This window comes from Corvus moneduloides, chromosome 33 (genome assembly GCF_009650955.1).
Source record: "Corvus moneduloides isolate bCorMon1 chromosome 33, bCorMon1.pri, whole genome shotgun sequence".
Taxonomy (NCBI): domain Eukaryota; kingdom Metazoa; phylum Chordata; class Aves; order Passeriformes; family Corvidae; genus Corvus; species Corvus moneduloides.
Window position 1 is genome coordinate 5485 of NC_045508.1, and position 26008 is coordinate 31492.

Sequence of the window (26008 nt, forward strand, 5' to 3'; positions counted from 1 at the left end):
CTTCCTCCCTTCCTCCCTTCCTTCCTTCCGAATTCCTTCCTTCCTCCTCTCCTCTCCTCTCCTCTCCTCTCCTCTCCTCTCCTCTCCTCTCCTCTCTCTCCTCTCGCTCTCCTCTCCTCTCCTCTCCTCTCATCTCCTCTACTCTCCTCTCCTCTCCTCTCCTCTCCTCTCATCTCCTATCCTCTACTCTCCTCTCCTCTCCTCTCCTCTCCTCTCCTCTCCTCTCCTCTCCTCTCCTCTCCTCTCCTCTCCTCTCCTCTCCTCTCCTCTCCTCTCCTCTCCTCTCCTCTCCTCTCCTCTCCTCTCCTCTCCTCTCCTCTCCTCTCCTCTCCTCTCCTCTCCTCTCCTCTCCTCTCTTTTTCCATCCTTCCCATCTCTGTTTTACTCCACAGGCTCAAATTTATCCATTGTTAATTTTCCATTTCTGACATCAACATTTTACTTCTTTCCTTCTTCCCACGGGCCCTTCCCCTGCTCCCTCAGACCCCACGGTGTTTCTTCAGTGGGACTGGGATTGGCACCGGGCGGATCCAGAGTGTCCCCGTTTGCATTCTAGATATAAACGGGAAGAACCCTCCCACGGGATTGTCTCCAGAGCCCAGCGACATCCCCGCCACCAGATCCCTCTGCTCCACGTCATAAAATTCCAGCCGCTCTTCCTCCGAGTCCAGGAACACCCCGAGCGCGGAGAGACCCCGGCTCTGCTCCCTGAGCAGGCGGCTGCCGCTGCCGCTGGAGAAAAGCTGTCCCTGGGATGCGCACAGAGCCCAGCAATGCCGGGAATGCCGGGAATCCCGGGAATGCGGCCCGGCAAGGCTCGGTCCGTCCCGCAGCACTCCCAGCGCCCAGTCCCGCTCCCGGCCCAGCTCCACTTCCCAGTAGCACTTCCCGGCTCCCAGCGCGTCCCTCGCCACCAGCACCCAGCCCTGGAATGGAGAGGGCAGATCCCACGGATCCAGGGGCCGCGCCTCGGGATCCAGCGCCACGGGAACTGCGGGGAACGGGAAGGATGGAATCAGCAGAGTGGTCCCGGGAGCTCCCGGCGGCTTCCGCGAGGGATTGGGACATTCCCGGGGATTGGAGGGGATGCGGCCACTGAGGAACCGAGGGGCCAAGGAATCAGTGAGTCCCTGAGTCCCACAATCACCAAATCCTGAAATCCCCAAATCCCACAGTTGGTGAGGTTCTGGGATGGTTCTGTAAGGAATTTGAACATTCCCCAGAATATGGGATGTGGCCACTGAGGAACTGAGGGGCCACAGAATTCCTGAATCCTGGAAACCCAAACCCCCTGAATCCTCAAATCCCTGAATCCCAGAATCCCCAAACCCCAGAATTCAAGACTCTCTGAATCCCCGAAAGGCTGAGTGGGTGAGATCCTGGTGTTGGCCAGCAGGGAATGGTAACATTTCCCAGAGCAGGGAATGTGGCTAATGAGGAACTGAGGCCCATTAATCCCTGAATCCTAGAATCCTACAATCTCCAAATCCCACAGTGGGTGAGGCCCTGGGGTGGTTCAACAAGGAATTTGAACATTCCCCAGAACAGAGAATGCAGCCACTGAGGATCCGAGGGGTCATGGCATTCCCAAATCCCTGAATTCCACAATCCCTGAATCCATGAATTCGTGAGTCCCCAAATCCCAGAGTGGGTGAGATTGGAAGGGATCCCAGAGGGGTCTCCTTGGCCCTGTGGACACCCCAGAGCTCTCCTGGCCAGGTCCTTCCTCAAGCACAATTCCCTCATTCTCTTTCCATCCATCCTCCCTGGAATTGTGTCCCATTCCCAACTCAGGCTCACGCCTGGATTCCAAATTGGCCAGGATGTCTCTGACCCTGTGGAATTTCGGGACGGCCAGAAGTGCCGTTCCAGGGCTGCTTGGTCACCACATTTTCATGGAACCATGGAATGGGTTGGGTTGGAAGGAGCCGAAATCCCATCCAATCCCATCCAATTCCATGGGCAGGGACACCTTCCACTGTTCCGGGCTGCTCCAATCCCCTCCCAACGCGGCCTTGGGCGCTTCCAGGGATGGGGAATCCACAGCTTCCCTGGCAATTCCATTCCAATCCATCCCCGCCCTCACAGGCAGGGATCTCTTCCCCAGATCCCCCCCACATCTCCCGTTTCCCCGCGGGAAGCCGCTCCCTGTGTCCCGCCATTCCCTGCTCACCCGCGTGGCTCCGGGCTTCCCAGAAATCTGCGGGAAGGAAACGGAAAGGGGAATTTCATGGATCTGTTGGGCAGCAATTTCAATGATTGCAATGAATGAAAGGAATCGATTGGACTGAAATGGGGCAATAAAATGGAATTTTTATCCCACTTACCCAGCTCGGCTCGGAGTCGCTCTGGAAAGGAGAGAAATTCCAGTTATTGGCACTTCTTCACTGGGAGTTTTCCAGGTCAGACAACCCCAATCCATGGAAAATCCCGCCACACCAGGGGTTGGTATTTGAATTTTTGAATTCCATTTCAGCATAAAGAATTAGTGGGGTTTAATTAAAATAAGCGGGGTTTATATTTGTGGGTTTCAATGAAATTATCCGGGTTTTTATTTGTGGGGTTCTGTATAATTATATCTCATATAATAGATGGGATCTAATAATATATAGCCAAATATAGTAATAAAAAATAGAGTATTATATAATAACAACATTCTATCATATAGATTATGCAACTATATCATTTATATGCAGTACAGTAAATATAATGTATGGGGTATATAACACCTCACTACTATGATATATAATATATATCTATTTTACATATTACGTATAAGGTAATATATATAATATATTATTGTATACCGTATATAATATAACGATATATAAAATGATAATGCATTATATTATAATATATATTATATCACACATTTAATGTAATATAACAATATAATGCAGTATAATAGATTAATATAATTATTGTATTATATTATATTATATTGTTATATAGTATAATGATTTTATATACTGTATATCATTATTTTTATATATATTATATAGATAATACACATAAAATATATTTATATTTTATTTATTATAATTTATTTTCAGATTATATAACATTTTTAATATGAACATTTTAAGAATTGTGTAATATGCATAATGTATGATAGCTATATAATAGAAATATAAAAATTCTATTTTTAGAATTTATATTGTGATATATTAATATATTATGTCTCTAAAATATATATACCATAATACATGTATTATAATATATATACCGACAATATTATTAAAATACGCACAATAATATGTAATATATATAAATATACAGTTATATATAATGTATTACTATTTATCGAAAATTCAGGAGTGAAATTAAATAATTAATTAAATAATTAAATATATAATTGAACAAATTTAATTTAGGACCAAAGCTTAGAATACAAAATAATTAAATCTAATTCAGTAAAACGTAGGAGTAAAACTAATTATATTTCATTTAAGAGCAAAATTAATTTAATTTAATTTAATTTAGGTGAAAAAATGATGGGAATTTAAAGTATTTCTTTGTCCTCAATTATTAAAGCTCTGATAAGGAGTTCTACCGGAAAATAGGAAATGAATCAACTGGAAAATCAAACGATTAGAAAAGAAATCCATTGGAAAGAAATCCATTTGATTTTATCCTCATATAACGATCCGCATCTCTTTTTGGGATAAAACAGCACCCGGGAAGAATGAAAGGAGCAGGAGAATTGTCCTTACCCAGCTGTGCCTTCAAACGGTCTTTTTCTGAAATAATTGAGACATTAATTGATAAATTTCTGTTAAAAACTTTAATTATGACGTGGTTTTGACCACTTTTTAGTCCCTCTTTTTTCAATAAACTTCAATAATATTTTAAAAAATAAATAAAAATCAGTAAATCAAAATGAAATGAAAATTCATGCATAAGGATTAATTAAATAAAAGTTAGTAAGTAAAGATAAGTTAAATGAAAAGGAATTACACAGAGATTAATTAAAGTAAATTAATTCTCCACCTCCCAAATCCACTTTCCAAAAATCCCTTTCTCACCAGCTGGATTTTGGAATATCCCTCAGGCCCCTCAGGAAGAGCCCCAGACTTGTGTCATTTAAAGACTTCCATAAATTAGCGTGGAAATAAATTTCAAATAATTCATTAAGGAGGAAATAAACATGAATGAATTAAAGAGGGAATAAATTCCAGTTGAAATCATTGAGCTCCCAGCAGTGCCTTGTTGCTGTTCCCACAATTCTATGGGGAATTGAGGCTGAAGAGCCAAAAATTTGGGGTGAAATTTAGCAGGAAATGGGTCGGGGAATCATGGGAAGGTTGAAACATAATAAAATATTAATAATTAACATATTGATGTTCAATATTTTACTTATGCAATATTTAATAATTTTGTAAGGTAATTGTATGTTATAATATATAGCATATTATAGAATACAGTTGTGTACGTTTATATTTTATGAAATTATAGCTCTTATTTTATATTAATTAATACGTAATTATATATTATAATACACTATATTATAGTCTACTCTATGGCATTCTATTCTAGATTAATTATATGAAGTAATTAATATATAATAAATACACGATCGATTAATTATATATTAACATACATATTAATGCATCATCGATAGCATTCGTTATATATTATATATTGAACATCATCTAGAAATCTGTTAATATGTTATTTTAACTACGATGTGTTACAATCATAACGCCGTTGTTAATTCTATTAATTTATCATTTTTACTATTCCGCCATCCCGTCCCTTGGAGCGTCCCAACACTTTTAATATTTTATTCAATTATTTGATGTCCATTATCTTTAGGGTGGCTGCAATGAATGGCCCTGCGAGATCTGCCCGAATTCGGGCGCCGTTGAGGGCTCAGCAAATCAAAGCTGCGACCAACGGCGCCCAAATCCCGCTGGGATTCCCATCCCAGCAGCCAGAACCCCTGGGATGAATCGTCTCTGATTCCCGGGAATCTTCACCTGTCCCCGCCTCCTTCCTCGAGCGCTCTGCAATCAGAGAGATCCAGGAGTAAATTATTGATCACGGCAAACATTTCTGTATTCCTACTGATTTCACATTTTTGAATCTTTTATTTATTTTCATCTTTGACGTGGGTTTCTATTTTATATAATTTATATTCGTATCTCAGGCAATAGATATTTATATAATCGATTTGTGTATTGGAAGTTCTATTATGGTCTATTTCATATTGTGTATTATACATTTATTAGTGAAATATGAATAAAATATTTCTATACAGTTTATCTCGATATATTTTGTAAATTATATTTTATACACACTCCATTTTTATACATTATTTTTATATATTTTATATACGATATATTATCTATTTCTATTTCATTTTATAAATTTCCATTTCATATAAAATAGACTTCTACAATAAATATATATAAATCCAGACATGCTTTTAACAATATTATTTGCTCTATATTTGCACATTGTATAAAATAATTGTATTAGTTTTGAAACAAATTTATATATAATAGATACTATAATTATAATAATATAATATAATATATAGTATATTATATATACTATATAGAAACTTATTCTATATTATATATTATTATAATTATATATAAAATAATATCTATAATATATATAATTGTTATATTACAATATAATATATATTAAAAGCATAATATATATAATTTTTATAATATAATAACATAATAATAGCCATAATAACAGCATATTATAATGGTATTATTTAATATAATAGATTATAATAATGTCTTATAATTGTATTATGAAATAATTAGTATCTACATTTATATATCATAAGTCTATAGTTAAAATAATAGAAATACATTGCAATATATTTACTATATGTATAATACAGTTTTTCTCTCTCTTTCATATTTATTGTCTCATATTAAATATCTCATTTCCGTTTCTATTTAGGGGTTTTATGGCGTTTTTCCCTCCTCACCTGCTTTCCCGGTTTCCATTAAACTGCCGGGAAAAACAAACAATCCCCATTATTTTTTAACAAAAACCATCTTTCAAATATGATTCCAAATTCTCTCATTTTATAATGAAAAATGTATTCAAAATCCACAATCCCAGGAACTTCATTAATATTCTGTAAATATCCCATCATCCCGGTGTCCTGAATCCTGAATTTAATTCTCCACCCATTAAGTTTTTCCGCCTCCCTCTCAATCCCACATTTCTGAATCTGATGTGGAACTGTTTCTTTTAAGGTCATAAATAATAATAATACTTTTTACAATAATAAATAATAATAAAACTAATATAGATAATAAAAACATAACTACTGTTAAAATTAATAATTAGAAGTGAAATAAAATATTTAAAATAGGAAAAAATTAAATAATTAAAAATCAAATCAAATTTAAAACATTAAAATAAAAGAAATATATAAATATAAATAAATAAAATTAAGTGTAATTTATTTTAAATACATTTATTTTTAATTTAAAGATTTCATTTGGATTTGGGCTTGTGGTGAATTAGAAGTGGGAATACTCACGTTTCATTTTATAAACCGTGGCCCCGAGAATTCCCAAATCCACACTTAAAATGATGAGGGAAGCGATCATCCAGGGGGATGTGGAAGGGAAGAAGGAATCTGGAGAACAGAAATGGAATTGTGAGATGAGGGAAAACAGGGATCTCCAGGTCACTGCAGGATCCTGGGAATGTCCATGGGAATGTCCCAATCCCTCCCTCCCTCCTCGTGTCCAGGCCACTGCAGGGTCTGTGTTCTCCCACTGGAATGTCCCAGTCCTTCCCTCTCCAAGCTAAAATGGATCTCGGATGCACCAGGACACAACGAGGGATTTGTTCCCACATTATTCATCTTCCCACAGGTCACCGGCCTGGGACTGGGGCTCTGGGATCTCTCCAAGGGCAATGGACAGCAGCCACCGCCCGATCCCGGCTGATCCCGAGGCCCAGGATCGTTCCGTGGTCAATGGAGACACAAGGGACAGCAGCCACCGCCCGATCCCGGCTGATCCCGAGGCCCAGGATCGTTCCATGGTCAATGGAGACACAAGGGACAGCAGCCACCGCCCGATCCCGGCTGATCCCGAGGCCCAGGATCGTTCCATGGTCAATGGAGACACAAGGGACAGCAGCCACCGCCCGATCCCGGCTGATCCCGAGGCCCAGGATCGTTCCATGGTCAATGGAGACACAAGGGACAGCAGCCACCGCCCGATCCCGGCTGATCCCGAGGCCCAGGATCGTTCCGTGGTCAATGGAGACACAAGGGACAGCAGCCACCACCCGATCCCGGCTGATCCCTCAGGGGTCACTCACCTGCAATCCGGACTCGGGATTCCCGCGTGGCGTTGAGCACCTCGTTGACCACCCTGCAGGACACTTCCCGGTCCGATCCCAGCTCCAGGCTCATGGAACTCACGACATCAAAGATGCCAGAGGAAGGGCCCGTAGTGCTCCGAGTGGTCACTTCCTCCGGCCGCGTCTGGCCTTGGCTGTCCAGCCAAACCACGGAGGGCGCCGGGAACCATCCCTGGGATCTGCAGGAGAGGCTGATGCCGTTCCCAGCGTGTCCATCCAGGAAAACCGAGGGCTCGGCACCCTGAGCTGCACAACGGGAAAAATCCAGCTCCAACAAAGGGCACACAAGGAATTCCCTCAGCAAACTGGATATTGGGAAGAAATTCTTTACTGGGAGGGTGGAGAGGGGCTGGAATGGAATTCCCAGAGGAGCTGTGGCTGCCCCATCTCTGGAAGTGTCCAAGGCCAGCTTGGACAGGGCTTGGAACATCCTGGAATAGCGGGAAGTGCCTCTGCCCATGGAAGGGGATGGAACAGGATGAGATTGAAGGTCCTTCCCACCCAACTCATCCCGGGATTCTCTGGCTCATGGCAGGAAGTCTCCATGGATTTCTCCATGATAATTTGCAGATTAATCAGATTCCAACTCTAATTCCCATTAAATTGCTGGAAATGGCTCTTCCTCTCCATCCTGGTTCCCGCTGGGATGGAGTTAATTTCTCTGAGGAGCTGCCTCAGATTTGGGAATGATGCCAACCATCCATTGTTTTTCATGGCTTTTCTTTCTCTCTCTTTGTGTCGTTTTCTTTCTCCTCCCAGTTTTTCCTGTTTTGATTTGGGTTGATTTCCGTTACTAAACTGTTCTTATCCCAACTCAGGAATCTTCCTTGGAATTCCTCCCTGCTCCCCCAAGGGAAGGGGAGTGAGGGGCCGGGAGGGGCTCAGCTGCCAATTGGGGTGAAACCATTAAAATCAGGGATTTTGACACCATTTCCTGTTCCATTTGTGTAACTTTCCCATCAATCCAAAGACAACTTTGGAAGGACTTTGTTCTCTCCACAAAAAAGCTGGAATTTAGCTCAGGTAGGATCGCCCTGATGGGAAATTTGTTGCTGCAATAAAGTGGGATGACACCGTGAGCAGGTGACAATTGGGATACTGGGTGGAAAATGGGGCAGAATTTTCCAGCTCTTTCCCTTCCTGGACAGAAATTCTTCCCCTTGGAGATATTTGTATGGACTGATAGGATATTTTTATGGATTGATTGGATACCTGTATGGATTAGTGGGATATTTATACAGATTGATGGGATATTTGTATGGATCCATGAGATATCTGTATGGATTGATGAGATATTTCTATGGATCGATGGGATATCCGTATGGATTGATTGGATACTTGTATGGATTGATGGGATATCTGTATGGATTGATATTTCTGTGGATTGATAGGATATCTGTATGGATTGATGGGATATCTGTATGGATTGATATTTCTATGGATTGATGGGATATTCATATGGATTGATGGGATATCTGTATGGATTGATATTTCTATGGATTGATGGGATATTCATATGGATTGATGGGATATCTGTATGGATTGATGAGATATCTGTATGGATTGATATTTCTATGGATTGATGGGATATTCATATGGATTGATGGGATATCTGTATGGATTGATGAGATATCTGTATGGATTGATATTTCTATGGATTGATGGGATATCTGTATGGATTGATATTTGTATGGATTGATGGGAAATCTGTATGGATTGATATTTGTATGGATTGATGGGATATCTATATGGATTGATGCGATCCCTTCCCAACCTTCCCTTCTCCAGATTACCAGGCCCAGCTCCCCCAGTCTCTCCTCATCCAGACCCCTCCTCATCCTTGCACACCCTCTCCAGTCGATCCCTGTCTTTCCTGAATCCTGGAATCCAAAACTGAACTTCCTGAGCCAAATTGTGGCCGGGACAGACCCCAGATTTACCTGAGACTCAACAAATCACTTCTAGGAAAACAAGGATGGGAACAGTCGGAATGTGGACCCGCATTGTTCCACAGCTTGGTAAGAAATCCATAACCCAAATATTCTGGGGAAATTCCCGGGGATGCCTCTGACTTCATGGGAAAATGCAGGAATTCCTTCCCTGGCACCCACCTGCCACATCCAGTTCCACCATGACCTGGTCATACCAGTTCTCTAAGAAGACACTGCAGGTGTATTCCCCTTTGTCTGAGGGACGGACGTTCTTCAGGAGAAGGGACAGATTTCCCCGGTGGAATTCTGATGGGAAAAACTCCGTCCTGCTCTGATAGCCCTTGAACTCCAGAAATGGATTTTGATGGTTTTTCCCATAAAAAATGGCCACTTCACTTTCTGTGGAGCTCCCAGAGAAGATCCACTGGATGGAAAGTTTCTCTGGGATTATTCTGCCTTGTAACTGGCAGGGCAGGACGGCTCCATCCCCGACGACTCCAAGGACGGGGCTGTCAGGAGGAATTATGCTGTACTGGCCTGCGAGGAGAGAGAGGTGGGAAAATTGCCCATGGTGGGATCATCCAGCCCTGGAATGGTTTGGGTTGGAAGGGACCTTGAACGGCCTTGGGAGTTGGTGCTTATCAAAGTTCCCATCAGCGCTTCCTGTGGGAAACTGGGATGTGGGAATGCCAGGAAAACGAGCTGGGAGAACAAACAGATTTAGGCTGGGAATGAATTCCCTTCCTAAATAAAATTGGGATTGGGACAGAACCAGGGATTACCTGTGACCCCGGGAATGATCTGCAGGAAAACAAGGATGGGAAGAGTCACTGCCGGCCGGAATCTGGATCCCATTGTTCTGCAGCTCGGGAAGACATCAAAAACCCAAATATCCAGGGAAAATCTCACCAGGCTCCTGCCAAGCACAGACACACAGCGGGAAGAGGGAATCGAACCAGAGCCGTTGGTTTCTCTGCATTTATGGGGAAATCCTCCGAGGTGTTTCAGCCCCTTTGAGGGAAATCAGGAAAAGGGCAGGAGCAGCTGTTTGTAATGAAATTCCGGCAGTTGAGTTGTGATTCCCAGACTAAATCCAAGCCCAGGCAGATGTGGATAACCTCGGGCAGGGGAGAAACGGAGCCAGAATTCCTTAAAAAGCTCCTTCACTTCCCAATCCTGCTCCCAAACATCCACTGTGCCCTGAAACTCTGCATGTGGATTCCCTGACTCCTGTTGGCCTCATGGAAAGTTCTGGTGCCAGGTGGAGGAAGAAGCCGGAACCTCCGGAACGGACCCTCAGAATTCCCAGAAGCCAAAGAATCCCCAGCTCTGCTCCCAGCTCTGGATAGGCTCGAGCCCCTCCGCGTCCATGCTGGACCTGGAGATCCCAGAATGGAGCCCAGAATTCCAGGTGGGGCACAGCGGGACAATCCCTGTCCTGCTCCTGCTGCCATTCCCAATCCCAGCCGGGTCCCACCTGGACACACCTGGGCTCATCCAGGGCCTTTCCCAGCTTCCCAGCCCCTCTTCCCACCTCCTGTCCCAGTCCCTTCCCTGGGCAGGACAGAGCTCCTTGGACATCCCGCTTTGATTCCCTGAGTTCCTCCCGGCATGGGATTGGCAAATGCAACCTGGGTGATAAAATCATGGAATACCCCGAGTTGGAAGGGACCTTTCCCAGATTTCCAGCCCCTCTCCCCCACGCTGGAGCCTTGGTTGTCCTGCAGGAGCTTTTCCCACTCCTGCTCCCATCCCTGTGGGGGCTGATCCACGTCCAGCCCCGCATTCCTGAGGAAAGCAGAGCATGGAATCTTCTAAAGGCCAAGCATGGGGCAGCAGAGAGCCAAAAATGAAAGTAGGGATTGGGACTGTGGGATGCCAGACCTCCCGCCCTGATGTTTGTGTTGAATGATTAACCCCAGTGCAAATTCCCTTTTCCGAGAATTTGGATGAACGAAGGAAGAATAGAAAGGATGCAAAGTTCCAGAGCCATTTCTCTCTGGTTTTTGATTCATTTCTGTTTTATGCTCCTTCAAATAAAACCTCTCAAAAAAAAAAAAATACCAAAACAAAAAAAGGCTAAAAAATTAATTTTAAAAAGGGAAAATCAAAATAAACTCCATGGAAATCACAACCAACATTTCCATGGCTCATTCTGTTAAAAAAGGTCCCAAATCCCAGTTACAGGCTTGTTTTAGGCATGAGCAGATTGTTTGATTCATTCAATTAAGGCAGCAAAGAAATTAAAATGAAATGATCTTTAACAACTTCCCTTAAAACCACCCACAGATAACAGGAATTCCCACCGAGGCAAAAAGAAATTCCAACCTGGAATCACTCCCGGGGGGATATCAAGAACAAACCACCAGCTCAGTGTTCTCCAAAAAACCCCTCAGCGTGGACATTTCTATTCCAGCCAGGCTTTCCTGAACAGCCAGATCCCGAATATCCATGTTAAATTCCACGTGGATTATGGAATTGTGGAATTTCTGTATTCCCTGGACACGGATCTTTTCCACATCTGTGGGGGGACAGACTCCACAAGTTCCCGCATTCGATCCTGTGAGTTTTGAAAAGGGACTTTGACCACAAAAGACTTTTTTGTCCTCGGGTGCAGCGTTCCAGCCAATCCTGACGGCCGGAGCCGGACATTCCAAAGGCTCTGTTTGCCGACAACATCTCCATCCAAAGGGCAGCAGGAAAACGCTTCAAATCTGTCCCCAAAGCTGCAGGAAAACCAGAACCTCCCCAGCAGCATCTTTGCAGTGTTTGAGATTCGGGCTTTGCTTTATCCTGCCAGGACGTGCCGCGGAAATCGTTCCCTCACACCCGGATCTCGCCCAGACTTTTCCCAGATTTATCCATTAAAAACACTCAAAGAAATTCTCCTTCTCTGGTTCTGAATGGCACAATTCTCGGTATTCCATCTCCTATTGGTTATTGATCCCTTCGCCTTCAAGGCTGATTTCCTTCTCTGGTTTCTTATCGGTCTTTTCCCAGCCCGGGGATCTCCAGTGGCACCGGGGCTGACGTCCGTTCATGTCCATTCATCTCCTCTGGATCTCCTGGCCGCTCCCGACCTGTCCACGCGGAACTCTCGGAGTCTGGGAATCTTCTCTTTGCTGGCTGGAGCCCATCAGGCCTCACCCAGCGAACCCCAAACCCTCGGTGAACGGAGTCTTTGAAGGAGGAACCTCGGTTTCCACCCGTCCTTGGCAAAGGGGAGCAAACCCAGCACTGGGGTGATTTCAACTTCTTAAAAGTTGCCTCATTTCCAACACGGCAGCTCCTTTTCCAACCTGGTTTTCCAACATCTGGAAAACAGCAGGAATGGGAGCTGGAGAATCCCAACTTGGGGGTGGATGGTCCCAGCAGGAGGACTCGGAGCTAAAATCGGGAATACACAACACAGAGCCCAGGGGGAATCCACGGATATGGAAAAATCTGTGGAATTTAGAGCTTTAAAGTTCCAAGATTTTCCAGGTTTGGTTATTCCTGCACCAGTTTTATTTCTGGATTAGGGAGAGGGGAGGAGTCAGAACTGGCAGGGAGATGGAAAATGATTGGATTTACGAGACTCTCACCCTTCAGGACTGATTAACGTCCAAATGGGGCTCGATTCCTGTTCAATTCAATTTCTGTGTCCAAAACTGTCGGAGGCCATACCTGGATGTAAAATTTGGGAATTTATTGTGATCCCAGGTGGGATCAAACACTGCCAGGACCCAAAGCCCAAAGCTCCAGACCTGTTTCCATCCCGCTTTTGATTAATTTCTCTTTTGTGCTCCTTCAAATAAAGATAAAACCTCTCCAAAAAAGGCTAAAAATTAATCTAAAAAATGAAAGACAAAATCAACTCCGTGGAAATAACAATCAATGTTTCCATGACTGATTCCATTAACAAACGTCCCAAATCCCAATTATAGGTCACATTTAGCCAGAACAAGATTGTTTCATTCATTACCTTAAGGCAGCAATTAAACTAAAATCCCGATGCAATTCCCGACTGGAATTTGGCCATTTTGCCACAGACAGCTCCAAATATTTTTCCCAACAAATCCTTCAGAGACTGAAAGGCCAAAATTGATCCAAGGCAGGGGTGAAAAAAGGGAATAAAATGGGAAGAAAGAGCAGCTTTGGGATCATTTTACAGCCGATTTATTACAAATATTCCGTGTAACGTTTCCATGCTTTTCCTCCATTTTCCATGGCCTATTTTTGCCCCCTGACACCTGAATTCCCTCATTTCCGTGGATCGGGGCTCTAAAGCAGCTGTGGCTGGTGAGGGAAACAGCAGGAGCCCGAAGTGAAGCACTTCCCGGGCCTTTTAGGACCAGTTTGGAGTCTTCTCTAGGGAGGAAAAAGGGATCGAATTCCAGGTTGGGAGCAATCCAACAGAACCCTCGGGATTAGCCTGCGCTTGGAAAGGGATATTGCAGTTCCAGGGGCTCGGAGAACAGAGCACACCCATAAAACGGGGCTGGAATGTCCAGAGAAACGCGGCAATCCGGGAGCTGAGAGGAGGGGCCGGAATTCCTGTTTGAACTGCACCGGGAATGATGGATCATCTCTCCTTGGAGTGGCAACTACTGGACATGGGGGTGTTGTCTGCACCCCGGCGTCACGGACACTCAGCATTGCACGGAATCCCAGAACCACTCAAGTTGGGAAACTGGGATCACCGGGCCCAGCCTTGGACTCAGCGCCACCTTCTCCCAGATGGTCCCGCTTTCTTCTCCCCTTTATTTCACAATTCCTGGCATTCCAAGCCATTCCAGCCTCTGCTCCTCTCAGCTCCCAACTCTCGCCACAGAACTTTGGCTCCACCACCTTTTCCCTTTCATTCCACAACCCGTTCCCTTCCCCATTTCCTTTCCACTCTTGTTTTCCTTTCTCCCCTTTCCCCCTTGCTTTCACCTTTCCCACCTTTTTTCCTTCCCCCCTTTCCCACCTTTCTTTACCTTTTCCCCGTTTTCTCCACATTTCCCCATCAGCCTTTTTTTAACTTTTCCTGCATTTTCTCAACGTTTTCCCCTCTTTCCTTCTTTTCTTTACCTTTTCCTCCCTGTACCCTTTTTTACCTTTCCTCCCCTTTTTACGACTTTCCCCTTTTTTCCACCTCTTTCCTTCCTTTTTACTTATCCCTCCTTTTTTTCTACCTTTTCCCATTTTCCTTCTTTTCTGCTTTCCCCCTTTTTCCTTTTTGTTTTGCCTTTTCCACCTTTTTACCTTTCCCCTCTTTTCCCACCTTAGTTTTTTTCCTTCCCCCGTCCCCCTTTTTTCTTCTGCCCTTTTCCCTGTTTTCCCACCTCTTGTTTTTCATGTTCCCTTTTTTTTTCTTAAGTTTTCCTCTTCCCCCCCTTTTTTTTTGCCTTTTCCTCCTTTTCTCCCTAAATTTTTCCATTCCCTCCCTTTTATTTTGCCTTTCTCACCTTTGTTTTACCTTCCACCATGACGACTTTCCCCAGATTCAATTTTCCATCCCTGACATCCAGCATTTGCCTCTTCCCTCCTTCCCACGGAGCCCTTCCCTCATCCCATCCGGATTTAAAGCGGCACCGGCATCGGCACCGAGCGGATCCGGAGCGTCCCCTCTTCCCCTTGGGACACAAACGGGAAGAACTTTCCCGAGGGATCCTCCCCGGCCCCCAGCGACATCCCCGCCACCAGATCCCTCTGCTCCACGTCATAAAATTCCAGCCGCTCTTCCTCCGAGTCCAGGAACACCCCGAGCGCGGAGAGACCCCGGCTCTGCTCCCTGAGCAGGCGGCTGCCGCTGCCGCTGGAGAAAAGCTGTCCCTGGGATGCGCGCAGAGCCCAGCAATGCCGGGAATGCCGGGAATCCCAGGAATGCGGCCCGGCAAGGCTCGGTCCGTCCCGCAGCACTCCCAGCGCCCAGTCCCGCTCCCGGCCCAGCTCCACCTCCCAGTAGCACTTCCCGGCTCCCAGCGCGTCCCTCGCCACCAGCACCGGCACCTGGAGCGGATCCTGCGCATCCCCGAGATCCAGGGGCCGCGCCTCGGGATCCAGCGCCACGGGAACTGCGGGGAACGGGAAGGATCCCATGAGCGGAGCGGCCCCGGGAGCTCCCGGCGGCTTCCGCGAGGGATTGGGACATTCCCGGGGATTGGAGGGGATGCGGCCACTGAGGAACCGAGGGGCCACGGAATCCCTGAATCCCCAAATCCCAGAATCTCGGAATCCCAAATTCCTAAATCCCAGAATGTTTAAATCCCACAGTGGGTGAGGTCCTGGGATGGTTCAACAGGGAATTTGAACATTCACTGGAACAGAAGATGGCCATAGAATCCTGGAATCCCCAAATCCCAAAATCCCTGAATCCCTGAGTCCCAGAACCCCCAAATGCCCAAATCCCATAACCTCGGAATCCCCGGATCCCAGAGGGGGTGAGGTCCTGCTGTGTTCAGCCAGGAATTTGAACATTCCCGAGAACCCGGGATGCAGCGACTGACAATCTGAGGGGGGCTCAGAATTCCCGAATCCCAGAATCCCTGAACCCCCAAATCCCTCAATCCCAGAATTCCCGAATCCCAGAATCCCTGAACCCCCAAATCCCTCAATCCCAGAATTCCAGAATCCCAGACTGGGTGAGGTCTTGGTGTGGTTCACTAAGGAATTTTGACATTCCACTGAGCAAGGATGCAGCCACTGAGGGACTGAGGGGCCACAGAACCCCTGAATCCCTGAATTCCCAAACCCCTGAATCCCCGAATTCCTGAATCCCTGAATCCTGAAATTCCCGAATCCCTGAATTCCCAAATTCGCGAATCCCTGAATCCCCCAATTCCCAAATCCCTGAATCCCAGAATTCCTGAACCCCTGAATCCCTGAACCCCTGAATCCCCGAATTCCCGAACCCCTGAATCCCCGAATTCCTGAATCCCTGAATCCTGAAATTCCCGAATCCCTGAATTCCCAAATTCCCGAATCCCTGAATCCCCGAATTCCTGAACCCCTGAATCCCCGAATTCCCGAATCCCTGAATCCCTGAATTCCCGAACCCCTGAATCCCCGAATTCCTGAACCCCTGAATCCCCAAATTCCTGAATCCCTGAATTCCTGAACCCCTGAATCCCCGAATTCCCGAACCCCTGAATCCCCGAATTCCTGAATCCCTGAATCCCAAAATTCCTGAACCCCTGAATCCCCGAATTCCCGAATCCCTGAATCCCTCAATTCCCGAATCCCTGAATCTCCAAACCCCAGAATCCCAGAGTGGGTGAGGTTGGAAGGGATCCCAGAGGGGTCTCCCAGAGCTCTCCCAGCTGGATCCTTCCTCCGGACACAATTCCCTCTTTTTCCTTCCATCCATCCCACCTGGAATCGTGTCCCAGTCCCACCCCAGACTTGGACACCTTCCAGCAACCCCTTATCCCACATCCCAGTCTCGATCCCTGTTATCCACGGCACATTCCCGCCTTTCCAGCTCACCCGCGTGGCTCCGGGCTTCCCAGAAATCTACGAGAAGAAGAACGGAATTCCGGTTTTTATAGGGGAATTCGATACTTCCTGGACCGGAAGTATTTTGGCCCCCCAAGATTCTGATTTCATCCCCCCCAAATCCCAGGAATTTGCATATTCTCGTGGGTTTCAGCACTTACCCAGCTCAGCTTTCATCTGACCTGAAAGGAAAAGATATTCCCATTAATTTTGTTGGATTTTCCCACTTTTTTCCCCAGTTTTTCCCATCAGAACAACCCCCAAGTGGGGAGTAACAGGAAATTCCTCTCCATGGGCGGGTATTTCCCTGGATTAATTAGCTCTAAATCCAGGGATAACGTGGATTCCGATCTTATTTTTAATAAACTTGGGGCAAAATGCAAATTTATGGAAATTGTTTTTTCTTACCGAAGCGTTTCTTGAATTGGATTTTTGCTGGAAAGGAAAAGCAGGGAATGAGTGATGGGAAAACTCCACGGAAAAATGAAAATATCAGCGAGGAAGGCGTTGGAATTAGAGCGGTTATTCCTTTTGGGAATGGAGGTGGGAAATTTCCACCGTCGAATGTCAGGATTTAAGGAATTATGGATTTTTTCCCCAAAAATGGGAGGAAAGGGAAGGGAGTTTTGTTCCTGTGGAATTCCAGGTGGGACATGCTGAGGGATGTGGGGGTGGAAGGAGATTTGGGGTTGGATTCCGTGATTTTGGGGTATTTTTCCAACCGAAATTCCATGGAACCCCAAGGGAGAGCAGAGAGCTTGGAGAGGTGGGATTGGGCCCTCTAATTAATCAAAATTTTAATTAAAATTAAACTGATTAAGCAGGGGATGGTTTTCCCTGAGCACCTCGCCCATTCCCAAGGAATATTTTAAGCAAATGGGATTTACCCGCTCGTTTCTTGGCTTTCTCTCCGTCTGGGGATTCCGGATCGGGGAATCAAAGGAATAACAGGGAGAAATACTAATTTAATAATGGTTATTAATTGTTATTAATAGTGCTCGTTAATATTTATTATTAATATTGTTTGTCGGTTCCTGTCCAAAGGGAAGGGGTAAAAAGGGGGGGGGGGGAAAGGGGGAAAAAGGGAGAAAAGGGGGGGGAAGGTGATAAAAGGGGGAAAAAAGGGAAAAAAAATGGGAAAAAAGGGAAAAAATGGAAAAAAAGGGGGAAAAGGGGGAAAAGGGGGGAAAAGGGGAAAAAAGAGGATAAAAAGGGGATAAAAAGGGGATAAAAAGTGGGAAAAGGGAAAAGGGGGGGAAGGAGGAAAAAAGGGGAAAAAGCGGGGAAAAGGGGGAAAAAGGGGAAAAAGGGGGGAAAAAGGAGAAGAAGGGGGGAAGGGAGAAAAAAGGGGGATAAAAGAGGGGAAAAGGGGGGAAAAAATGGGAAAAAGGGGGAAAAAGGGGGAAAAAAGGGAAGGGAAGGACTCACCCAGCACCGACTTCACTTTCTTTTTCTCTGGAACAGAAAATGCAGGATTTTGGCACCCAAAAAATCCCAAATCAGGAACCCTGATCATATTGAAAGGGCATTTTTTGATTATTTGGAATTAATTATTTAATCCGTGGAAGTATCAAGCTTTTTGAACTTCATTTTATTTAATAGATGGGATTTATCAGATTCAATAATTAATATATTGATTAATAATATTTTATATTTTTAACATAATATTTTTTAAATTATTTTTTCATTCTAATTTGAGCAAAAAGACATTTGCAAAAAAATAGGCTGATTTTATTACTTTTCAACTGTAAGAAAACAGAAGTTAGAGCAAAACTAAAATTGTAAATATTGGTAATTTGAACATTTTAAAATTGGGTCATTTTTAAAGTGGAAGTTTTCAATCGGTGAATTTTCAAATTAAAAAAAAAATTAGCGACTTGAGCAAAAACATGATTTTTAAAAATGAGGAAATTTTCCAATTTTTAAATTGTCAACTTTGAAATTGTAAAAAATTAGGAACTACAGCGAAAAGAAAACTGAAATTCACGCCTGGTTTTAAACTTTGTGTTAAATACAGAGAGAATTCCCAGAATTTCCATCGCTCCCTCATTTCGAACGCAGAGGATTTTTACCTTCTTCCATTTCCAGCTTTGCTTTTCCTTGAAAATCGACAAAATTTTAAATTATTTAATTCCGAAAGATTTTTAAACTACTGTTTGATATCTTAACTTACATATTCAATGGATCTCTCTAATAAACGTATTAATATATTGAATATTTCCAAGATTTTAGAGTCTTTTATATTTCCAGACATTTATATTTTAATAACATTTAATAAAACCTGGTATTGCTTATTTTATATTTCATATTTTCAAGATTTTACGGTATTTTATATTTCTACGTTTTCTATTTTAATAATATGTAATAAAATCGTGTGTTTGTTATTTGGTATTTAATATTTCCATTAATATGGGTAATATATTTACTATTTCCCGTTTTGACGTAAATAATAAATATTAAATATATTAAATATATTTAAAACAAATATTTAAAATAAATAATAAATATTAAATATGAAATCAAATCATTAATAATTTTCATTTTACGTTGCTATAATTATAGCAGGAACATAAAAATAAATTGCAATTATACCGTTGGTGATCATTAATTAATAATTAACAACCTCACCTGCACCCGTGGTTCTCTTGTTGCTCCCTGGGTAAAGAAAAGAACAAAAATTTCCCTTTTATTCCATGTTTTTGTAGGGAAATTGGGCTCCTTTTCCCGGATTTCGCCCTTAACCACCGGTGATTTTCCTCAGATTCTGGTGGGATTTTCCAATGGGATCCGAAGCCGGAACTCACCCCGGATCTGGCAGAAAACGACGGAAATCAGGGCCATGTTGAGGAACAAAACCGCCAGGAAAATCCGCAGCCACTGGGAGATGGAGGGGAGGAAAACGTCTGGGAAAACGAGGGAAAATCAACGAGATTCCGTCAATTGTTGGAAGATTAAATATCCTATTAATTACTGAATATTCTGTTAATGAATTAAGGCCGAAATATTCAAATAATTATTCAATATTTTGTTAATTATTTAAGGCTTTAATTTTTCATTAATTATTAAATATAAGATTAACGGTTTAAGATGAAATACTCTATTAAGGATTAAATATTGGATTGGTTATTTAAGGTTTGAATTTCCCATTAACTGTTAAATATTCTATTAACGATTTAATGATTGAACATTCTGTTAAGGATTAAATCCTTTGCTAATTATTTAAAGATTCAATTCTCCAACAGCTATTAAATATTATATTAATGATTTAAGGATTAAATAGTCAGTTAAGGATTAAAGATTGTATTAATTAATAAATAGTCATTAATTAATTAATTAATTCTTAAAATGGCCAATAATTATTAAATATTCTAATAATGATTTCAGGATTAAGTATTTGATTAAGGCTCAAATATTCAATTAAGTATTGGCTGTTCCATTAATGATTTAAAGATTGGCTATTCCATTTATTATTAGATATTTTATTAATGATTAAGCCTTCTATTAATGAATAAATCACAAAGGCAGTGGTAAATTAGGAGACAAAACACAGGTGGAGGTGGGAGATGGGGAAGTTTTATTTCTAATTAAATCAATCAATAAATTATGCTAATAAATAAAATTTTAAAATAAAAGAAGGTAAAATATATATAAAATTAGAAAGTAAAAATAAAAATAAGCATAGAAAATAAAATATGAATAGAAAAATATTCAATTAAAATTAAATCAAATTAAGGACTTCAACAAGTCCTGCTAATTTGCAAAGATAAAATAGAATAAAATCAACTAATGAATAAATAATAATAAATAAAATTAAAGATTTCCAATGCTTTGGGTCCAGCTGGAGCTGCCAATTAGCAAAAACCAAATTCAATCAATCAATCAATGATAATCAATAAAATTAAAGACTTTGAAAAGAATTGCTAATCAGCAAAAATCAAATGAAATTTAAAACATCAATCAATGATAATCAACAAAATTTGTGACTCCAAAATCATTTGGGTTAAACTGAAGCTGCTCATTAGCAAAAATTAAATTAAATACATCAATTAACAAATGATAATCAATAAAATTAAAGAATTCCAACCCTTTGGACTCAACTAATTAGGAAAAATCAAATTAAACCAGGAACGGAATAGCTGCCCCGGGAATTTCTTCTGGGAATTTTTTCCCGGCGCCCACCATGGATGCGGATCCGGGACTCGCGGGAGGCACTGAGCCGGCGGTTGAGGATCCGGCAGGAGATTTCCAGGTCGGATCCCGGTTGGATCCTCAGGGAAGCCTCGACGCTGAAGAGGCCCCCGGGGGTCACCGTGGCCGTCGTGGTCATTGACTCCCTCCGGACTTTTCCGTGTCTGTCCAGCCAGAGCAGCTCCGGCCGCGGGAACCACCCGGAGGCGCGGCAGGAGAGGCCCAGGTCCTGCTTCTCGGGGCTCCGCAGGATCACGGACGGAGCTTCTCCAATGGCTGTGGAAAAACAGAGGAATTTTCCATTTCAATCCCGTTAAATTCGGGTTTTCTGGAACTCAACGGTTCCGTTCATTGAGGAGCTGTCGCCATGGGATCACAGATGGAGCCTCTCTGTCAGCAGAGGAAAAACAGAGGAATTTTCCATTTCAATCCCGTTAAATTTGGGTTTTCTGGAACTCAGTGATTCCTTCCATGGAGAAGTTTCTGAGGTCCTGTTTTTCGGGACTCCGCAGGATCACGGACGGAGCCTCTCCACAGCTGTGGAAAAGCAGAGGAATTTTCCATTTCAATCCCGTTAAATTTGGGTTTTCTGGAACTCAACGGTTCCGTTCATTGAGGAGCTGCCGCCGCGGGATCACGGATGGAGCCTCTCTGACAGTGGAGGAAAAACAGAGGAATTTTCCATTTCAATCCCATTAAATTCAGGTTTTCTGGAACTCAACGGTTCCGCTCATTGAGGAGTTGCTGCCGTGGGATCACGGATGGAGCCTCTCTGACAGCGGAGGAAAAACAGAGGAATTTTCCATTTCAATCCCGTTAAATTTGGGTTTTCTGGAACTCAGTGGTTCCGTTCATTGAGGAGTTGCCACCGCAGGATCACGGATGGAGCCTCTCTGACAGCGGAGGAAAAACAGGAATTTTCCATTTCAATCCCATTAAATAGAAGTTTCCTGGAACTCAACGGTTCCGTTCATTGAGGAGCTGCCGCTGTGGGATCATGGATGGAGCCTCTCTGACAGCAGAGGAAAACCAGAGGAATTTTCCATTTCAATCCCATTAAATAGAAGTTTCCTGGAAGTCAACAGTTCTGTTTGTTTCTGGGGGCTCCACCGGATCATGGATGGATTCTCTCCACAGTTGTGGAAAAATGGACAAATTTTCCATTTCGATCCCGTTAAATTTGAGTTTTCTGGAACTCAACGATTCCTCCCACTGAGAAGTTGCCCAGGTCCTGTTTTCTGGAGAATCATGGATGGAGCCTCCCCAATGGATGTGGAAAAGCAGAGGAATTTCCATTTCAATCCCATTAAATTGGGGTTTTCTAGAGCTCGGCTTTTCACCAAGGAGTTGGAAAGTCTTGGAGGATTTTCCGGGATTTGATCCAGGGGGGCGGGAGGTTCTCAGTGGTCATTGGCTCTGAGAATGTCCTTGGGAATGAGGGGATTTAATGGAGAATTCGGAAGTGGATGGAAGGATGGGGGTGGTCCTGGGATGGATTTGGGAGTGGAATTTCCCGGGATTTTGTAGAATTTAGGAAATGCAAAAATTGTAGAAGCAAATATATAAAATATATAAAATGTACAAAATACATAAAATGTATAAAACGTATAAAAGATTTAAATATATCAAATATATCAAATATATTAAATAAATATAGAAAATATATAAAATGTAAAACCATTAAAGATAAAAATATAGACATAAACTACATAATATAGAATTATAAACGTATAAATATGAATATAAGTATAAACATAAAATAATATACTACTTCTAGTATATAATTTTATATTTGCAAAATACAGTATATAAATACTATTTATATTTTCATATATATGATATATATTATATAGTATATTTTATAGCATATGTTGTAATATATTTATAATTGTATTTATAATATAATTGTATTTATAACGTATAAATACACTAAATAGAATAGAATATACAATACGTATATCTTTATTTCTATATTATAAATTAATATAGAAATTATAGAAATTATTATTATTAATATTATAAATGAATATATGTTTATAATATTATAGATGAGAATATTTGTGTTGTATAATTAATATGTCCATATAATAGATGTTTGTATAATAATGCATTTATGTATTCTTATAAAATAATATTTGTATTACACGACATATAAAATGTCGAATATAAAAAATAGATATTAAAAATATATAAAAATAAAAATAAAAATAATTAAAAAATTATAATACAAATGCAAATACAAATAAAAATTATAATAAAATTATAATAAAAATTATAATAAAAATAAAATAAAAATTGTAATAAAAATAAAAATAAGAATAAAAATTATAATAACAATTAAAATAAAACTGAAACAAATTAACAAAAAAATTATATAAAATTAGACATTTTAAAATATAAAAAATACTAGAATTTATAACAATATTTCAAATATCTGCCCAGTTTTGTGCAGTGAAGGAAACGAGAGGGAATGGCACCGACCTGCCACTTCCAGCTCCACCAGCACTTCCCGGGACACATCCTGGAATGAGACCTCGCAGCTGTAGGATCCCTGGTCGGAGCTCTGGACGTTCCTCAGGAGCAGGGACACGTTCCCAGCTCGGAAGTCCCTGTGGAAAAATTCCGCCCGGCCCTGATATCGCTCATCCGGCTCCTCCCTTCGATCCTTCCCATCATAGCTGCTCACGGGGATCCGCTGGGATTGGCCGTGGAATGTCCACCGGATGGAGAAATCCTCGGGAATGGGAACGGATCCCACCTGGCAGGGCAGGAGCACCCTGTCCCCGATGATTCCAAGGACGGAAGTTTTGGGAGCGCTCAGGAATCCGCCTGTTTTAGGGTAAAAGGGGGATTGGTTCGGGTTTTCCAGGTTGGGTTTTCCATGGAACTTCATCAGGTGACCAATGGGACCAATTCCACCCTCAACAAGAGAGGAACCCAGAGGAAAACCAAAGAAATGGGGATGTGGTGCTCATGGATTTATCCTTCAGTGTTTTGAACGATAACTCAATTTCTTGGCCATTCAAGTCTTGGAGAACCCTGGAAAATGGATGGAAATGGCAAATTCCATCCAAAATAAAAGTTCACACCCAGGATTTACCTCCAGAAAATTCCAGGTGGGAATTGACTGCCCCAACACCGATTCCCAGGAAGGTTTGGAATGTCCCAGGGCCTGGAATTCATCCTTACGGTGCTGGGAGATGTGGGAGCTCTCAGATTCCCAAGGATACGTGAGGTGTTCCTTGGACATCCTGCCCTGATTCCCAGAGGTTCTCCCAGCACGGGATCGGGACCCAGGTGATAAAATCATGGAATGCCCTGAGCTGGAAGAGGATCAGAGTCCAACTCTTGGCCCCGCACAGGACAATCCCAACAATCCCTGGGAGCGTTGTCCCAGTGCTCCGCAAGCACCAGAATGTTCGGAGCCGCTGCCAATTCCCTGTGGAGCTGCTCCGGCCATGACCACCCTCTGGAAAAGGAGCCTTTTCCAAGTTAAATTCTGTGTCCTCATTAGGTTTTAATTCACGTTTTGGAGCAGAAATCGCCTGTTTTATGGGAATAGATCCCAAATGGAACTGCCCTCACCTGCAGCCAGGTGGGATCCGCGCCGGAATGCCAGGACTGGGAGCACCGCCAGCCACCAGAGCCGGGAATCCATGGATATCCCAGCTCCCTGCTCCTCCTCCCCTCCGGAACCGGCACTGCCGGGGGGTGTCCCGCAGGATTCCTTCGGTCGCTTCCCAATGGGAAACAAGGAGAGAATGGAGAGGGGAAAAAACAGGGAAAATGATCCATGAAGGATGATGGAAAACGGGATTCCAGGAGTTCTCCTTTCCTCAGCTCCCTGTGCAATTTAAATCCACCCAGTAAATCCTCCCTCGGTTTTCCGGACGTTCCATTCCCATTTTTTCCCTTTCACTGAGAAATTCCAAGCGTTTTGTGGGATCTTCGGATGTTATTTTGTTATCAGATTTTGGTGGGGTTTTGGTATTATTTTGATTTTTGGAATCCTGATATCAGAATTTAATACCGGATTTTGGGGTGATATTTTAATATTCAATTTTAAGATCGTATTTTGATACTCTGTGTTGATGCCATATTCCATATTATACGTTAACATGGTATTCTGTAATTAATATTATATTAATTTAATATTTTATTACTGTATTTTGATATTCTATTCTACATTTTAATACTACATTTTGATACATTTTAATATTATCTTTAGTAATCAGATTTTGCTATTAGATTTTATATTTTATATATTTAAAAAAATTTTTTTTTGGTATTTTTATATTTTAATCTTAGCTTTTTATATTACTTTGAGATTTTATTTGGATGTTATTTTGATATCATTCTTTAACCTTATATATTATTACAATATTCTTATATATTTTAAATACTCTATTTTAACATTCTATTTCAATATTACATTTAATATTCGATTTTTATATCATATTTAATAACATATTCTCACACTATATTTTGGGATTATATTCTCACACTATATTTTGGGATTATATTTTGATATTGTATTTTTAAACTTTATTTTGATATATTTTGGTATATTCAGGGATTCTATTTTGATATTATAATTTAACATTCTATTTTGTGATTGTATTTTATTATTTTAATATATTCTATATTTAAAATAAATAAATAGATATTATTTTATTAGAATTATTATATTTATTATATAAGAAAATAATATATATTTATATATAATATTTATTTATGTAATAAATAATATATGCTATAATAATTCTAATTAATAATTTAACAATAATTACAGATGATTTATAGTGCAATAACACACAGTATAATGATTATACTTCTACATAATTCTATATATAATATAGAATGTTATAACTATAATTCTATATATCATTTAAATATAATTCTATCTATAATGATTTTATTATAATTATTACAATCATTTATATTTCAATATCATATTTTGATATTATAATTTTATATTATCCCACCTTTCTGTAGAATCATGGAATTGCCCAACTTGGAAAAGACCTTTCCAATCACCGAATCCAATCATTTTATTGGCAAAACCATTCCCGAAA

At 41.8% G+C, this 26008-nt stretch overlaps 2 protein-coding genes across 5 annotated transcripts; both read right to left on the reverse strand.

Moving 5' to 3' along the window:
- Positions 1-420: 420 nt before the first annotated feature.
- Positions 421-11875, reverse strand: LOC116437192 (butyrophilin subfamily 3 member A2-like). 4 transcript variants are annotated; one of them, XM_032094787.1, is made up of 10 exons: positions 11613-11875; positions 10067-10200; positions 9465-9821; positions 7312-7599; positions 6518-6616; positions 4980-5006; positions 3714-3740; positions 2328-2348; positions 2174-2200; positions 421-991 (listed from the first exon to the last, which is right to left on the reverse strand). In XM_032094787.1, the coding sequence occupies exons 2-10, from the start codon at positions 10137-10139 to the stop codon at positions 480-482; spliced, it is 1431 nt and encodes a 476-aa protein (XP_031950678.1). In that variant the 5' UTR covers positions 10140-10200; positions 11613-11875; the 3' UTR covers positions 421-479. The 4 variants fall into 4 exon arrangements, with proteins under 4 accessions (XP_031950678.1, XP_031950679.1, XP_031950680.1 ...); XM_032094788.1 differs by having other exon boundaries at positions 11591-11875; XM_032094790.1 differs by having other exon boundaries at positions 550-991; positions 2328-2445.
- Positions 11876-14684: 2809 nt separating this feature from the next.
- Positions 14685-24591, reverse strand: LOC116437129 (butyrophilin-like protein 8). Its single transcript, XM_032094688.1, has 8 exons — positions 24519-24591; positions 23415-23762; positions 20925-21209; positions 19550-19648; positions 17154-17180; positions 16907-16927; positions 16737-16763; positions 14685-15325 (listed from the first exon to the last, which is right to left on the reverse strand). Exons 1-8 carry the CDS (start codon positions 24589-24591, stop codon positions 14832-14834), a joined length of 1374 nt encoding a protein of 457 aa, XP_031950579.1. The 3' UTR covers positions 14685-14831.
- Between the last annotated feature and the right edge of the window lie 1417 nt (positions 24592-26008).

What these genes read in the sequence shown, in the direction of transcription:
- LOC116437192 (XM_032094787.1), bottom strand. Translation starts at nt 10,139, where the DNA reads ATGGGATCCAGATTCCGGCCGGCAGTGACTCTTCCCATCCTTGTTTTC. An exon ending in GGTGGAACTGGATGTGGCAG is followed by an intron (nt 7,600 to 9,464) that starts GTGGGTGCCAGG and finishes CCCGTTGTGCAG; the next exon opens with CTCAGGGTGCCGAGCCCTCG. An exon ending in GAGGAAGGAGGCGGGGACAG is followed by an intron (nt 3,741 to 4,979) that starts GTGAAGATTCCC and finishes CAATTATTTCAG; the next exon opens with AAAAAGACCGTTTGAAGGCA.
- LOC116437129 (XM_032094688.1), bottom strand. Translation starts at nt 24,591, where the DNA reads ATGGATTCCCGGCTCTGGTGGCTGGCGGTGCTCCCAGTCCTGGCATTC. An exon ending in CGGATCCCACCTGGCTGCAG is followed by an intron (nt 23,763 to 24,518) that starts GTGAGGGCAGTT and finishes ACCCTAAAACAG; the next exon opens with GCGGATTCCTGAGCGCTCCC. An exon ending in TCAGATGAAAGCTGAGCTGG is followed by an intron (nt 16,764 to 16,906) that starts GTAAGTGCTGAA and finishes TTCTTCTCGTAG; the next exon opens with ATTTCTGGGAAGCCCGGAGC.